This window comes from Tamandua tetradactyla, chromosome 13, assembly GCF_023851605.1.
Source record: "Tamandua tetradactyla isolate mTamTet1 chromosome 13, mTamTet1.pri, whole genome shotgun sequence".
NCBI lineage: Eukaryota > Metazoa > Chordata > Mammalia > Pilosa > Myrmecophagidae > Tamandua > Tamandua tetradactyla.
This window is the reverse complement of record NC_135339.1, coordinates 78,938,064-78,953,409: the sequence shown is the minus strand read 5'-3', so window position 1 is coordinate 78,953,409 and position 15,346 is coordinate 78,938,064. Positions and strand designations below refer to the sequence as shown.

The 15,346-nt window shown below is 43.9% G+C and overlaps 1 protein-coding gene and 1 long non-coding RNA gene across 4 annotated transcripts in view; one reads left to right on the top strand and one right to left on the bottom strand.

Moving 5' to 3' along the window:
* The window catches only part of HSPA12A (heat shock protein family A (Hsp70) member 12A), a 188,761-nt gene extending 174,510 nt beyond the window's left edge, over positions 1–14,251 (top strand). For all 3 annotated transcript variants that reach the window (XM_077126140.1, XM_077126141.1, XM_077126142.1), the window contains 5 exons: positions 1,004–1,090; positions 1,670–1,774; positions 2,563–2,821; positions 9,061–9,164; positions 10,059–14,251. In XM_077126140.1, coding sequence (XP_076982255.1) covers positions 1,004–1,090; positions 1,670–1,774; positions 2,563–2,821; positions 9,061–9,164; positions 10,059–10,696 — 1,193 coding nt within the window. In that variant the 3' untranslated portion in view covers positions 10,697–14,251. The remainder of the gene's footprint in view (positions 1–1,003; positions 1,091–1,669; positions 1,775–2,562; positions 2,822–9,060; positions 9,165–10,058) is intronic.
* Positions 12,295–15,323, bottom strand: LOC143654334 (uncharacterized). The gene is made up of 3 exons (XR_013161765.1): positions 15,295–15,323; positions 14,329–14,475; positions 12,295–12,367 (listed from the first exon to the last, which is right to left on the bottom strand). It is a non-coding gene; the product is annotated as an uncharacterized LOC143654334 (long non-coding RNA).
* Between the last annotated feature and the right edge of the window lie 23 nt (positions 15,324–15,346).

Sequence of the window (15,346 nt, the reverse complement as noted above, 5' to 3'; positions counted from 1 at the left end):
TACAGTGGAGAAGCTTTCTTTCCTAGCCCAGGAGGAGTTTAGGCCAAGTACTATTATCCCCACTTATAGATGAGGAAACTGAGGCTCCGAAGGATTATGCAATCTGCCCTACCTCTGCCTGGCTCTACCCTTTCAGAGCACCTTTCCCTTCCTTAACATTGCATGATTCTGCATCCTTAAACGTCACTGTACGTTCTTAAACCCCAAAGGCAGGGTCCTTGGTCCGAGGGTTAATGTGGGGGTGGGGGGAGCAAGGCAGCCGTGGGAATCGCTAGCCCCTTAACCCTGCCTGACCAGGTTTCCTCATCGTAACATAAGGACGATCATTCATGCCTGTCCACCTCACAGGGCCTCTGGGAGGCCTGGGAGAGATGCCGCCCCTCCCCCAATACAAGGCATCTCAGCCACCCCCACCCCGAGAGCCACAGCCAGGAGTTGGTGAAAAAGGCCGTGCGGGGCTTTGCTAGGTCCAGAGGTGCAGCGTCGTGGCTGACTCGCCACCTTGTGGCCGAAGCGCATATTGACTTCAGCAGGGTTTGCAGATGGCTCCGGTCCCCTCATCCAGGAACCAGATTAGGAAAACACCTGCCACCTTCCATGAGTCAAAGTTCCCTGGTGTGAGACTGTTTAACCAGGCGCATTGCGGGCTGCGTGGCAGACAGCTTCCTCCTCGGGCAGCAAAGCCGGGAAATTGGCCAATTTTATTAACCCATTCCCAAACTATGTCACCAGGGGAAGGGAATCTCATCAGGGTAAGTTTTTCATCAAGGCACAGGCCAAAGCTGCCAAGAGGCGACTAGATGAAGTCTGGGTGGAAAGAGCTCCTTTCTCTTGGAAGAACTGGCTTTGTCATCCCCGATGTATTTATTTAACTCGTTTAACCATGTATCCCTCCATGTTCCATCCCTAAACCTTCTCACGCTGTTGCCTCCACCAACTGCAGATGACTGTCGCTTTTTCATGCTTTCTCACCCGTCGTCATTTTCTTTCTGTCGGCCACTAGCTAAGGAACACATCCGGCGTAATCGGCAGAGTCGGACCTTTTTGGTGGAGAATGTCATAGGAGAAATCTGGTCCGAGCTGGAGGAAGGTAGCGTTCTTGAATGTCCTTTGCACTTGCTGGGTTGTTTTTTGTTTTTGTTTTTGTGCTGCTGGCAAAAAATGGATTCCCATTTGTTCCTTTTGCACTTTGAGAAAGTGTTCAAGAAAAGACCACTCACCCAGGGAGAGCTCTTTTGGGAGCTATAGTTTTGCATGTTGTAAAACCATGTAGACTCTTCAGAGGACAGGTAGGAATTGGAACCTGCCAGGTCCGAGTAAGTCTTGAGTTGAGCAGCAGGTAATTTTATGGTGGCATTAGCATAGCAAGAAGTCGCCCATGGGTTTCTTGCTTGGTATGCAGCACTGTGTGCCATCAATGCTTGGGTCTTAAAGATTCACTCATCTGGTTCTTATATCATCAATGCTTAACTGTCACTCCTGAGCAAATGTCATTGCATTCTCTTAAGTCATCAGTAACTCAGTGTGCTGCTAATTAGCAAAACCATTGTACTAATGGGAACTGTTGATGACACTTTGTTGGGTGTACCAAGTTTTCTCCCACAGCCTCTTTCAGGGTGGGGGTGACCAAGAATTCTGTGTGAAGGATGGTCATTTATTTTTATACCAGGTGACAAGTATGTGGTTGTGGACAGTGGAGGTGGCACTGTAGATCTGACGGTCCATCAGATACGCCTACCAGAGGGACACCTTAAGGAACTGTATAAAGCAACAGGTGAGCTCCTGCACAGCTAATTTTCTCACACCTGAGACAGATCCAGGCAATTCTGTTTTCTTCATTTCAGATTATGCTCAGTGTTCCATTCTTTCTGTGCCACCAGCACGTGGGGTTGTGGGCAGCGGCAGATACTAACAACTCTTGGCCATTGGAAAGCAAAATGCAGTGAATAGTCTTTAAAACACTCATTGCCACAGTGTGAACTTTGGCATAAAGGGAGCCTGTTTCAGAGTCTGCCCAAGGGATTTTGCTTCTGACAGTCCTGGAAGGGTGTGATTGTAACCTCATGTCTCCTACAATTTATCTACTAAGGTCGGCTTTACCAGGAGGTCGCAGGACACCAGGTCTTTCGTCAGGTTTGCCAAGCAGAGAACATGCCCTTACATTGGTGGGGAGGAGGAGGAGGAGGAATTGGTAGCTTTACAGAGAGGAGGAGAGTTCTGCTGATGTCCTAGACCCCATCCTTTGCATTTCTCGGATGAGAATGCCAGGATACTCATGGTTAGTTAAATGCACTGATTTTTTTTAGAATATAGTTAATTTTAAACAGATTGTTGATGTGTGATTTCTGTAGGGGAAAAAGTTCCTCCCCATGGAATGAGAACAACCCGAGGGTTTTGAAGTGTAAGTTAAAGCATATAGCAGCAGTCCACTGGCTAAGTGGCTCCAAATTTGTGTTACGCTGTGTTTTCGAGAAGAACAGTGGCCAAGCCTGTTTCCCAGAGTTTGGGTTCAGTTTGTGATGGTTTTTAACATCAAAGCCTTCCATTCTGTTCTTGATTCAGGTGGACCCTATGGATCGTTAGGGGTAGATTACGAATTTGAAAAACTTCTGTGTAAAATTTTTGGAGAGGATTTTATCGACCAATTCAAAATCAAACGTCCAGCGGCCTGGGTTGACTTAATGATTGCTTTTGAGTCTCGCAAAAGGGCAGCTGCCCCAGACCGAACGAACCCCCTCAACATCACCCTGCCCTTCTCCTTCATCGACTACTACAAGAAGTTCCGTGGTCACAGCGTGGAGCACGCCTTGAGGAAGAGCAAGTGAGTCGGGCTGGCTTGGGGTTCAGCAAGGTCTAGGGGGTGGATCTCGTTGATGGGAGGGGGAGGGAGAGGTGTGGACTCCGGGTTCCAATCCTACAGGCCAGCTGTGTGACCTTGGGTAAGTGACCCACCTTCTCTAGTCCTCAGACTGTTCATCTGGAAAATGGAGATGATAATTCCACTTACCACAAGGGGCAAATTGGGAGAATGAAGTGAGGTCATATATGTTAGGTGCTTAGCACAATGCCTGGGACCCGGAGAGCAGTTTCTATGTGTTAGCTATTATCATCCACTCAAGCGTGCAAGCTTTATTAAAGCAGGGACGTTGACCTGGTTTGGTCACTGCTGTATCCTCCATATCTAGACCAGAACCTACTATATAGTGGGTGTTCAGGACATATTTGTTGACTGAAACCCTTGGGAGTCTGGGTTTCCTGCTACTCTGAGTCCCCAGGATGCAGGCAAGTTTCTGGGGCTCGGTGTGTTGCAAAATGAACATCCTTAGAAGATGTTTTAAAACTTATGCAAAACAACAGACAAAAATCAAAGGCTTTTATTAAACCCTTTTATAATGGGAAATTTCAAACATTTCCCATGTAAAATGAACCCCATCATCCAGCTTCAGCAGCTGTCAGCTCATGGCCAGTCTATAGCCTCCCCCACGCTCCCCCCAGTTATTTTAAAGCAGATCTCAGCTATAATATCATCTCACTCATCAGCGTGTCAGTGTGTGTTTCTGAAGGAAATACCTTTTAAAACATAAGCAGAATATCATTGTCCCACTTCAAAATAGTAATCCGTCAATATCATCAAATACTCCATTAGGATTAAAAATTTTCCATTTGTCTCATAAGATTTTTGTTTATTTGTTTGTATCCACATCCAAATATGGGTTGTACTTAGCAATTATTTGGTATGTTGCTTAAGTCCCATTTTAATGTCTAGTTCCCCCATCCTATTTTTTATTTTATGATTTTTTTCATGCTTTTAAAAATTTGTTAGGTATATTTGCAAATAAGATGAGCAAAGAAAGTGCATTGTAAAATTTTCTGTTTGAAAACTTGTCCAGTACCGAAAGTCAAAATCTTAGCATACAGAAATTCATATCACATTTTTGTCATATCAAATTCCATTAACTGTAAAACAAAAAGGTGGAATGCACTGAATTTATGATCAATGTCAAATATAAATAAATATGAAACAGCCCCATTCAAAATATGTTAACTCTAAAATGAAATGGTTCATTTTCTTTTTTTCTAACTGGGCCTATATAAATAGATCACTTTTTTATTCATTCATTAAAAAAAATTCATTGAGCCATGCATGTGCTAGTTAACTGGTCTAGATTCTTATATAGAGTGGTTACTAAATCAGATACGTTCTTTGCCTTCAAGGCAATTAATCTAGTGAAACAATATAGACATTAATAATAAAAGGAATAATTGCCGGCACATTTTATATAACGTAAAGAAAATGTTCCATAAATGCAAATTTTACTTACATTTCTGGTTAAATTAAAATTGCAGGATCAATCAGAATGCACTTTTTTCCCAACCCTTAATGATAAAATTTTTCAAACAACTTATTATCTCTTGCCTTGAGGAATGAGGTATACTGACCAGAATAGAATTTAATGTCCTTTGACAATAAAGGCTCTTGAAGCAACTCAAGGTCATGTGTCTGACCATAAATTCTCATTAAACAAAACAATCCACCTGCCAATTAGAAATATCTAGCTTATAAATACAGTCTCACTAACAAACAAGCAACCTCTTCCCTCCAACCACTTCACTCCGGGATGGCCCTCCTGGGCTGTGTTGTTACAACTTCTCTTCTCTCCGAGATGACCCACATTAACCTTTGCCCTGCTCTTTAGCCCTAACATCCATCACCCTAACACAAGAGTGCTTTTTATCTGTCTGCACCTTCACCACCATACACGGGACTAACCTGAAAAATATTCCACCACCTCTGGACTGCAATGACCTATTTCTCTTTCAAAGAAGCAGCTTAGGGCGGGCCACATTGGCTCAACAGGCAGAGTTCTCGCCTGCCATGCCCGAGACCCAGGTTTGATTCCCGGTGCCTGCCCAAGCAAAAAAAAAAAAAAAGGAAACAGTTTAAATCCATGACATAAATATTGTAAACATTATCCTTAAAATTTCTTTATTTTACAATAATCCTTATATCAAGACTTCTGGTTCTCTGTTGCAAAAGACAAAAAAGATATACCTGCAAATATAAATTCAGTTTGGACTGTGTGGTATAAGCAAAATTTTATAACGAAGAAAGAATTTCACAATGTATTTGTAATTTTAAAGACTATTTCGAATAATGCTATTAACAAATTTTAGGGAAATAAATTGTTGATAGACTAATGAAGACCATGTAAATTAATGTAACAAAATTATTCTATCTAAAATAGCATTCACAACATAACTCGAGGAATAAATGTCACAGAATTGTAGAGATAGTAAAAGTACAATACTTTTAGCAGAATTTTAAAACTTTGCTATATGAGTAAAACATAATTATACATTTTCTGATTTTATAACTTCCATGTTCCCAAAACAATTTAGGACCATTAGGCTCTTTAAAAGATTACCTGCCCATGCCAAAAAAAAAAGGGATTACCAGAAAATGCAAGGGTAATTCAGTGGTAGAATTCATGCCCAATTCCTACACTTCTCCACACCAAAAAAAAAAAGTAACACAAAAGATAAAAAAAAAATCAAGTATATTTCATAACTTAATAGCAAAAATCCCCTAAATGGATCTAAACCTAAATTATAAATTTTAGGCTATGAGTTCTGTTTCTTTTTTATTTTAAGCATTTCATTTCTATTTCCCCCTTGCCTTTTTTCTTTCTCTTCTGTAAATAGATCTGTTTTGAATTTACACAAAAATCATGCAGAAAGCAGAGTTTCGAGCTCCCATAAACACCCTCTCATAGTTTTTCCTATTAATATTTTCCATTACTGTGATATCTTTGTTACAATTGCTGTAACAATATTATTGCAGTTCTATGATGAACTATAGCCCATCATTTACATTAGAGTTCACTGTTTGTATTGTACAGTCCTACGTTTGTTTTTTCCCTGGTAACATATACAACCTAAAATTTCCCATTTTATCCATTTTCAAATATACAATACAGTGGTATTAATTACATTCACAAAGTTGTGCCTCCATCATCATCATCATCCATTGCCAAAACTTTTCCATCACCCCAAACAGAAACTCCATACCAATTAAACATTAACTCCCCATTTCCCACCTCCACCTAATGCAATAACAGAAATTATGTGCATATGCTGTTTATTTCACATAAGTGAGATCATACAATATTTGGCCTTTTGTGTCTGGTTTATTTCACTCAACATGTCTTCCATGTTCATCCATGCTGTAGCATGCATCAGAACTTCATTCTATGGCTGAATAATATTCTATATATGTATATACCACTTTTTGTTTATTCATTCTTCCATCGATGGACACCTGAGTTGCTTCCACCTTTGACAATTGTGAATAATATACCCCTATGAGCACCAGTGTGTACATTATCTGTTCCAGTTCCTCCTTTCAGTTCCTTTGGGTATATACCCAGAAGTGGATGGCTGGGCCATATGGTAACTCTATACTTAACTTTCTGAGGAACTGCCAAACTGTTTTCTAGAGTGAGTGCGCCATTTTACATTCCTACCAATGTACAAAGCTTCCACTTATTCCACGTCCTCTCCAACCTTACTATATTCTGTTTTTTAATATTAGCCATTCCAGCGGGTGCAAAATGCTATCTCATTTTGGTTTTGGTTTGCATTTCCTGATGGTTAATAATAGAGAACATCTTTTTTATGTGCTCATTGACCACTTCTGTATCTTCTTTGGAGAAATATCTATTCAAATCTTTTTCCCATCTTTTAAATTGGGTTGTCTTTTTGTTGTTGAGTTATAGGAGTTCTTTATATATTCCGGATATTAAACCTTTCCAAATATTTTCTTCCATTCTGTAAGTTGTGTTTTTATTTTCTTGATCATTTCTTGATAAAGTTTTTAGATGCACAGAAGTTTAATTGTGATTATGTCTCTTTTATCTCTCTTTTTTTTTTATTTTGTTGCTCTTGCTTTTGGTGTGAAGCCTAAGTTCTGTTCCATTCTGCCCTACTCCATGCTGGCTGATCATCAGTAAGTGTAATAACAAAACCAGAATCTAGAATTTTCTCCCAAGATACTTGTAGAACATGAATTATATTGGGTTCAGAAGCAAGATAAATTCTGCTACTTTTCTCTCCATTTCTGGTCACCTTTATATTTCCAAAGTAATTAAATTAAAAAATACCAAGCTAAACTTCTACAATGAGAGTCTGCAATTTTATTAGATGAAGAAACAGGTTGTCCTACAGTTTTGCTCACTACACCTTCATGGTGTTATATCATGTTCTTCTTTTGCAGATTGGTATATTGACCTAGAGGCTTAGTCAGATTTAAGTGTGAACTTTTGGCAAGTCTCCCTCACGGATGGTGGCATTTCCTATTGAACATATCTGGGGACACATAATGTGTGTGCTTGTCTCTTCTTCTGTGATGCTAACAGCCATCAGAGATCCCTGCTTAGATTCATTAATTCATGAGGGACTATCATTGCTTCTTCATGTATTAGCCAGGATACTTTTATGGAGAGAAACTTTTCTCCTCAACTATTTGGTTGCCCAGACATACAGTTCATTTTAGAAAGACAGAATAAATGCTCGGTTCTCTCCCTCCATGTGTAAGTTTTTTTTAAAAAATGAGTTGATTTCCTAGTATCCTCTAAAGTGGCTAACAGGGTTTTTTTGTGTGTGATTTTTTTTCCCTCTTTTTCTGGGAGCATGAGAGAGAGGATCATTAAGAACTCATGAATTTAAGCATATTTGCTATGTTTGAAACCATGGCAATTATGTCTGTATTGAAACTCAAATTGTCCCATGTTGGCCACTAGGCGTTTCTTCAGGTTGACTCCCGAGTCTCTTTGCATGATGCTAATGGTCTTTGCCAGGTTGTTGCCTTCTGCTGTGTAAAGATGCTCCAGACTCATCATGTATACTCTCTGGAATTGGCTATTTCTCTAGGAAGCTCTGGCTCCAGTTAGTGGGGATCAAATTCAATTAGTCGCCAGGTCTTCTTGCTGTTGGAACAGAGTTCTAGCTAGATTCTCTTACTAGGCTGATTTCTTTCTGCTCCAGTGTGCCCCCCCCCCCCCCAGAAGGTACCTGCTCCAAATTGAATCCCAAGTACTGCTCAGGGGCTCCCAGCTCTCCTCCCAGGAAACTGGCTGCATGCTGTCCTTTGGCCAAGACCCCAGAAACAGCTCAGATCTGGGGGGGCCTGGCAGCACACAGAAGGTGTTAATGGGAAGCAGCTTGTGTGTGCTTTGGTTTAGGGACAGAGTTGCCACTTGCTTAGCCCGTTTGAACTTTGGAACAGGCAAGGTCCACACTCAGATTCACATAACCAACAGTTCCTGGCATGCATTTAGTGCCAGAAAGTTTCCAAGGTGTTTCCACAGACATGATATTTAACTTGATCTTCACAACCTCCCCTGGGAGGGAGGTGAGGTAAGTGGTATTATCCTTGATTTGCAGATGAAAAAACAGGGCCCAATTAATGACTTGCCCAAAGTCTCACAGCTAATTAGTGGGGTAGGCCAGACCAGAGCCAGCACTCCTGACTCCCTGTCCACTGCTCTCTCTGTGCCACGCTGCTGCTTCCGAACATGCTACACTTTCAACCTTGAGACAGGGAGGGGACACCAAATGCAATTAGGCTTATCACTGTTGAGTGACAGGTGCCTGGAGGATTGAACAGGTGCACCTGTGTGCACACCTTTGTAGCCTCAGGTAGGAGAAGAGTGGCCGGACCAAGGAGGCCTTAACGTACTCAAATGCAACTACCTGTAGTCATCCCAAACAGGGAGTTTCCTCTAATTATCTCCTCATTTTTCACATTAGATTTTGGTCTTCACTATCCCGGTGGAAGTTCAGCCACCGCAAAAACAAAGGGAAACAGAACAGCTTATGTCTTAGCTTTTGAGCCTCCTGAGGGTCAAGTACAGGCGGTTGATAGGATTTCCTAGGGTGACTTTCAGACCTCTTTCTGCCGCCTTAGATGTGATGGGTGCTGTGCCAGGGCACACGCATGTGCACACAAGCTAGGTAGTGTTTAGACACTCACTGCATGTTCCTCTGTGCACATTCCCACAGTGTGGATTTCGTGAAATGGTCCTCGCAGGGGATGCTGAGGATGAGTCCAGACGCCATGAATGCTCTTTTTAAGCCGACCATCGACAGCATCATTGAGCATCTTCGTAAGTATCAACCAGGGCTCAGAACCGAGAAAGGAGATTGGCTTTTCCAGTATCACCACCCAGTGCACAGGGAGTCAGGTTCGCAGGTGGTCCGGGGCTGAGCTGACAACCATGGGCATGTATGAGGGATGTCGCTGTGCAGAGGCCCCAGCCCTTCCTCTTGGGTACCACAAAGCACCAGGGAGCCTGCACTCACCGAGGCTTCCACGCTGGCTTCAAACATCAGAGATCTGGGAGCTCTAAAGCAATATTGTCTTAGAGCGACACGCCCCAGGGAATGTAGATTCTTTGCTTTATTAGGGCAAATTAGAAATTATTATCCTTGCTAAGGAAGAAGGAGTTGTGTGAACCAAAGGAAAGTCTTGTACATGATGGACAGCAGAACCTGTCCATGCAGTTGTCCTGTGACATCAGTGGTCCTCACCTAGCGACATGCGGTAGATTTACCTGGGGACTTTTTTCGGTAACCAGGTGCCCATCCATTTCCCACCTTTCACCTACCAAGTCAATTCAGGTAGGATGGTATTTTTATGAAAGCCAAAGAATAATATCTGTATCAGCCTGCCTTTACGTACTCAGTTGAACCAGAGGTTCTGGAGAGTTTAAGGAGTATTCATTTATGCATAACAAATTACTATTTCAAATGACCATCATCCATCTGATAAAACAGGTGTCTGCTTAACAGCCGTGGTTTTTGTGCCTGAGTATTGGCCAGCAGACTCCCTTCCTAATTTAAAATTCTACAAAAATTTTGAGTTGACCATTTCAGACTGAACTTGACCTCCAGGTGGCCACGTGGGCTCGCCTTTGCCTGTCCCTCCCAGGCTCAGGCCACCCACCCGCTGCCGCTGGGTTTTGTGCGACAGGACATTCTCCCCACCCCTTCCCTTTCAGGGGACCTGTTTCAGAAGCCCGAGGTGTCCACTGTCAAGTTCCTCTTCCTGGTGGGCGGCTTTGCGGAGGCCCCGCTCCTGCAGCAGGCGGTGCAGGCTGCCTTCGGGGACCAGTGTCGCATCATCATCCCCCAGGACGTGGGCCTCACCATCCTCAAGGGCGCCGTCCTCTTTGGCCTGGACCCGGCCGTCATCAAGGTGCGCCGGTCCCCGCTCACCTACGGGGTGGGCGTGCTGAACCGCTACGTGGAGGGCAAGCACCCCCCCGAGAAGCTGCTGGTGAAGGACGGCACACGCTGGTGCACCGACGTCTTCGACAAGTTCATCTCTGCCGACCAGTCCGTGGCCCTCGGCGAGCTGGTCAAGCGCAGCTACACACCGGCCAAGCCCTCCCAGCTGGTCATCATCATCAACATCTACAGCGCCGAGCACGACGACGTCAGCTTCATCACCGACCCCGGGGTGAAGAAGTGCGGCACCCTCCGCCTGGATCTCAGCGGGACCGGCAGCACGGCGGTGCCTGCCCGGAGGGAGATCCAGACCCTCATGCAGTTTGGGGACACCGAGATCAAGGCCACGGCCATCGACATCGCCACCTCGAAGAGTGTCAAAGTGGGCATTGACTTCTTAAATTACTAGCCAGCCCTCCCTGTCGCCTGCTCCCTTGGACTCAGCTCACCTGCATCTGCTGACTTCGACCCTGACTGTTCTTGCCCTGACCTTGACCCTTGACATTGACCCGCCTGAGCATCAGCAGGGAAGATGGGAACAACCCCGGGCTGGAGAGAGGTGGGGAGTTTTGAGGGCACGCTGGAGTCGGACCGCCTGTCAGAAGCTGAGATGGAGGTTTGGGAATAGGAAAGTCTCATGTCCCAGAAGAGCAGCTGGTTTTCATAGATGCAAAAGTGGAGAGGTACCCACTGACAAGGGAATCAGTACATGTCTGCAGTAACAGCTGAGCTTGCTTTGAACAGACCTCAGTTAAGTTGTTAGGATGCCCTTAACTGTTAACGTTTTTAGTTTTGAAGGGAGCTCTTTAAGCCCAGAGATTATTCTTCATCTCTTTGAGACATTTTCTTTTAAATTGTTTGGATGGTGATCAATATAAAAAGTCATCCATCTGCAGTTAATTTCTTTCCATCATCATGTGGTTAGAAGTGGTGATTCAGTGGGAATTGGGAGTGTTTTTAGCTGGTGGGAGAAGACTGCCTACACTGGGCACTATTTTAAGTTCTCATAAAATTTAAATTCCAGATAGGCTGAGTGAAGAAAAACCGTAGTCCGTGGCCTCAGCTCATCCAGCGGCTTCGTGCAAGGAGAGCTGACACCTCAGCTTTTCAGTAGATAGAAGTTCGCTTTGATGGAAACAGATGTTAAAGGACAACTAACGTCCCAAATTGTATGCTGTGATAGAATTCTGAATGCCAAATCCTGGTGTTTGAACCCACAAATAACTTGTGTTACTCTCAGTAGCACTTTGGTATGAAAAGATGAAGTTACAGTCTTTCACTTCCCAAAGCTCAGGGCGAAGCCCCTTGGCCTGAAAAGTATCTGCTCCCCTAACAATGCCTTCCTCCCTACTTCCTCCCCTTCTCCAAGAGTTATGGCCAATTTCCCCCACATTTTAAAAGGAATACACTGGTGAAACATGAGAAATGAATCTGTTCTATGTTTTACTAAAATCTTGCATTTGTAAAGTCTACCTGAAAAGAATTTGTAGTTCTGTACCTGATGAGCTAAGCCAGCGTTTTTTCCAAGCTGGTCTGTGGATCACTTGCATGTCATTTGCCTGGGTGCTTGTTAAAACAGATTCTGGGTTCCCATCCTTTTTACTAACTGAAGCCAAATCTTGGAGATAGGGACCCGGCATCCACCTTGTCATATACCCCACAGGTGACTGTGGTTGGCCAAAGCATGGGGACCACCAAATTGTGTGTTGAAAGCTGAAGCACAGACCTCAGCCTGGACCCCCCAGGCCTTAGCATTCCCTTAGGGTGCGGGTTTGTCCCTGGACTGATGCTCTTATACCTTGCCTTGTTGGTGGGTGGGGCTCGTCCCCACCTGGCTTGGTACTGGCACTTTTAACCCCCACAGGAAGGACCAGGGGAGGAAACAATTAAAGAAAGGAGCTTAAGAGCAGGACCGGCTGAGGAACCAGCTGGTAGCTCTGAGCTGTAACATCCACCTCTGTACAAAGCCAGAGCCACCTGAGGAAAAATGATAAAAAATCCAACTCACATACAGTCCATCTAACCTGCTCCGAGCTGTCTTTTCCGCCTGCTGGAATTTGTTCATTCCGATTTTAAATCACTGGAGGCATAATGAAGGAAACGAGAATGAACTTAGAATGAATGTTGAATTCACAAACCCCTTATTATAGTCGGTATGCAGATTTTTAAACCACATTTCAATTTCCATTTGAACATGTCTTCTTTTTCACATTGCCTGCTGCAGAATTCCCAACTAGAATCTGAAACGTGAGCAAACCACAGAACTAGAATGCCAGCCACATAACCTGGCGGTGGGATTTCACATCCAGTCTCAAAGGTGTGTTTGCTAGCGTTTTCTTTCTCGCTACCTGCTCTGCTTCAAAAGCCAAATGCTATGGGTCTTCCCTTGGTGTCACCAGCCATACTTTACAAATAAGACTTTTCAATTCATTTATGAGTAATATAATTTTATGTACATACAATATGAGAATATTGTACAGAGTCTTCATTTCTATAATATGCTTTTCTTGTAAACAAGGGAAAAGAAAAATGCTCTTTGATTTTGGTTGATGACGTTGCTGCTCTTTGTTTTCCATGGTCTGGTTTTGTAATTGTGCTCACTAATCATTGATTTGTTCCCATACCAAGCTGTGGACTATGTGTGCAAGAGTGACCATCGGACAGAGGTGGCCAGGGTCAGATATTCATTGAGCAAGTGGGCCACTTGGATCAGCAGCTTCGTCAGACCCTCCTAAATGAACATCCTTCCTAAAGGTTCACAGTTTCTATGTAAAAGAGCATAATGATGTATTGATTCTCCTGTCCGGTCTTTGAGAGCTAAGCATTCTGGTTCTGTAAGCAATGTGCCTATGCAGAAAAAAACCATGAAAACGCTTTGCATCCCTGTGGCAGGGAGCCCACCTCTCCTTCTGGGACAAAGCAGAAGAGGGGAAAGTGTGGTCCACCAGGTGATGTTTTCAGTATGCCAGGGCCAAAGGAAGGAATCAGATGGGGCATAAATCCAGCTTTTCTCCTGGATTCAGTGTAAGTGTAATATACTCAGGGCCCTCTTTTTTTGGCTAATGTAACGCCTTTCCCACCTTGTCTTGAGGATGTCTCCTTGTCAATTTCTCTTACTTAAATGAGCTGGTTAAAATATGCAGTGTTGGCAAACAGATGATGGAGGCTGGGTGGTAATTTTACTTGTCTTTTTTCTGACCCCAGAATTACAACCCCAAGAGTCAAACTCCTAGAAGGAAGCCCCCAAATTTAGCCCCATTACTAAAATATTCTAGAATAATAGCACTGGATAAGTGTGCTTGGGCCTATTTTCTGATCTTAAAAAGTTGCTAAAAGGCCCTTTGTCTTGACCCACTACTGATTTGTCCCTGGCAAATTGCCTGATATTCACATTTCTTAGAAATGGAACTGTGAAAGATTTCCTTTGTAACTACCCTTTCTGTATACAGCAGGCATTAATAAATGCTGAAAGGCAGACTGATTAGAAAGAGGGAGAAATATTCAAGTGCTTTTGTAGAGTGATGGCTAAGATGAGTCCAGATTACAGAGCTTGCCCTACCCTTAGAATGTTATTTAGATCAAGTTTAGCTTTTAGAGTCAGGTCTGGTTAATTGCCAGGGTAGCAAAGAATCGCATGCACCAATATAAACAGGAGTCAAAATGCATTAGTAGTTGAAGATCGAATATCACATTGCAGAGATGTAATAACTGTGATTAAGCTGCATATTTATGCCAGGAAATGTCTTAAGTGGATGGCTAGAATAAAAGTTGTCGGCCATAACATCACACCTCTCATCTGCTTGGAATACAGAACTCTATTCTACAATATCAACCGTTGGGATCTTGTTCACAGCAAGATAAATTTAAACTGCGCAGAACTTTGCAGCAGTTCACATCTTAGCGGAATTGTATCTGAAAACTTCTGTCTTCATGGATATCTAATAAAGCAAAACTCTGGATCTCATGTGGCCCGGAATATTATGTTTTATCTTGCTTTGCACTCTGGATTGTAAGTAGAATTATAGACAGATCATTACAGACCTCCTCCTCGACGTCTCAAATAGAGATAGATTTCCAGGTCCTTTCCTATGTGTTGTCAGATTTATTAACAGTCATTCCCCCAACAACATTGACCCCCTCATTGACTGGGAGCCAAGGCTCCATCGATGTCCATGGCGTCCCTTTTCTCTGCAAGGCAGAAGAAAGCAATCTAGTTGGAGAGCAAGCAGATAGGCTGGGGTGGCCAATGTCAACCCCACTGAACCTTCAGATGAAGGTCACACACAAAAGCAGAAGGCCTGGGGCTGGTGACCTGTCCTGGCATCCTAGCAGGCATACCACGCTGACTGGCTCTGTCTACAGCCTTGGATTTATTCCATGCTCTAGCATCTGGATCACCCTCCAGAGTTGGCTCTAGAAGCTTCTGGGCGGCCCTAAGGGAGTACAAATGGCTTCTTCCTAAATGGCTGGCACCACCAGCCTTTAACTGAAGTTCAATTCCAAGGACAGCAGAGGTAAGGGAAGTTAGAAGGTGTGGTAAAGAAATCAATGGGTATTGGAAAGTAGTGCCCCTGACAGTCGTCTTGCCCCCTAGCCTCAGTTTCCTTGTCTGTAAATGGAACAATTGGGGCTAGGAGTGTGTAGGGGCCATTCCCTTCCTCTCCCTGGTTCATGCACTGGACAACTTGGTGGGTTTCAAAAGGGGACCAGGCTCATCAATGAAAATGGGCACCAGCCTCCCTTGGTTGGAAAGGTGTGGAAAGTGTGATGAATCAACTCCCCTTGACACCCCTTCCTCCAGTGTGGTGTCCCTTTTCTGTCCCTTTCCAACACCTGCCACCCTGGGAATCCCACCTTTCTTAACCAGAGGCAGAAAGGAGTGGTGGCGGTGGTAAGCTCATGGAATGGCCTTTATTTGGAAGCTTCCCATGGTCACCAGTCCTTCCCTGGCTCCCCCTACCCCTTTCGGCTCCCAGTTCAGAGGCCCCTCCCTGTCTGCCCCTTCACCTCCTGTGGCTCGGTTCCGGGGGGGTGGGGGTGGGGGGGGGGATTGTGGAAG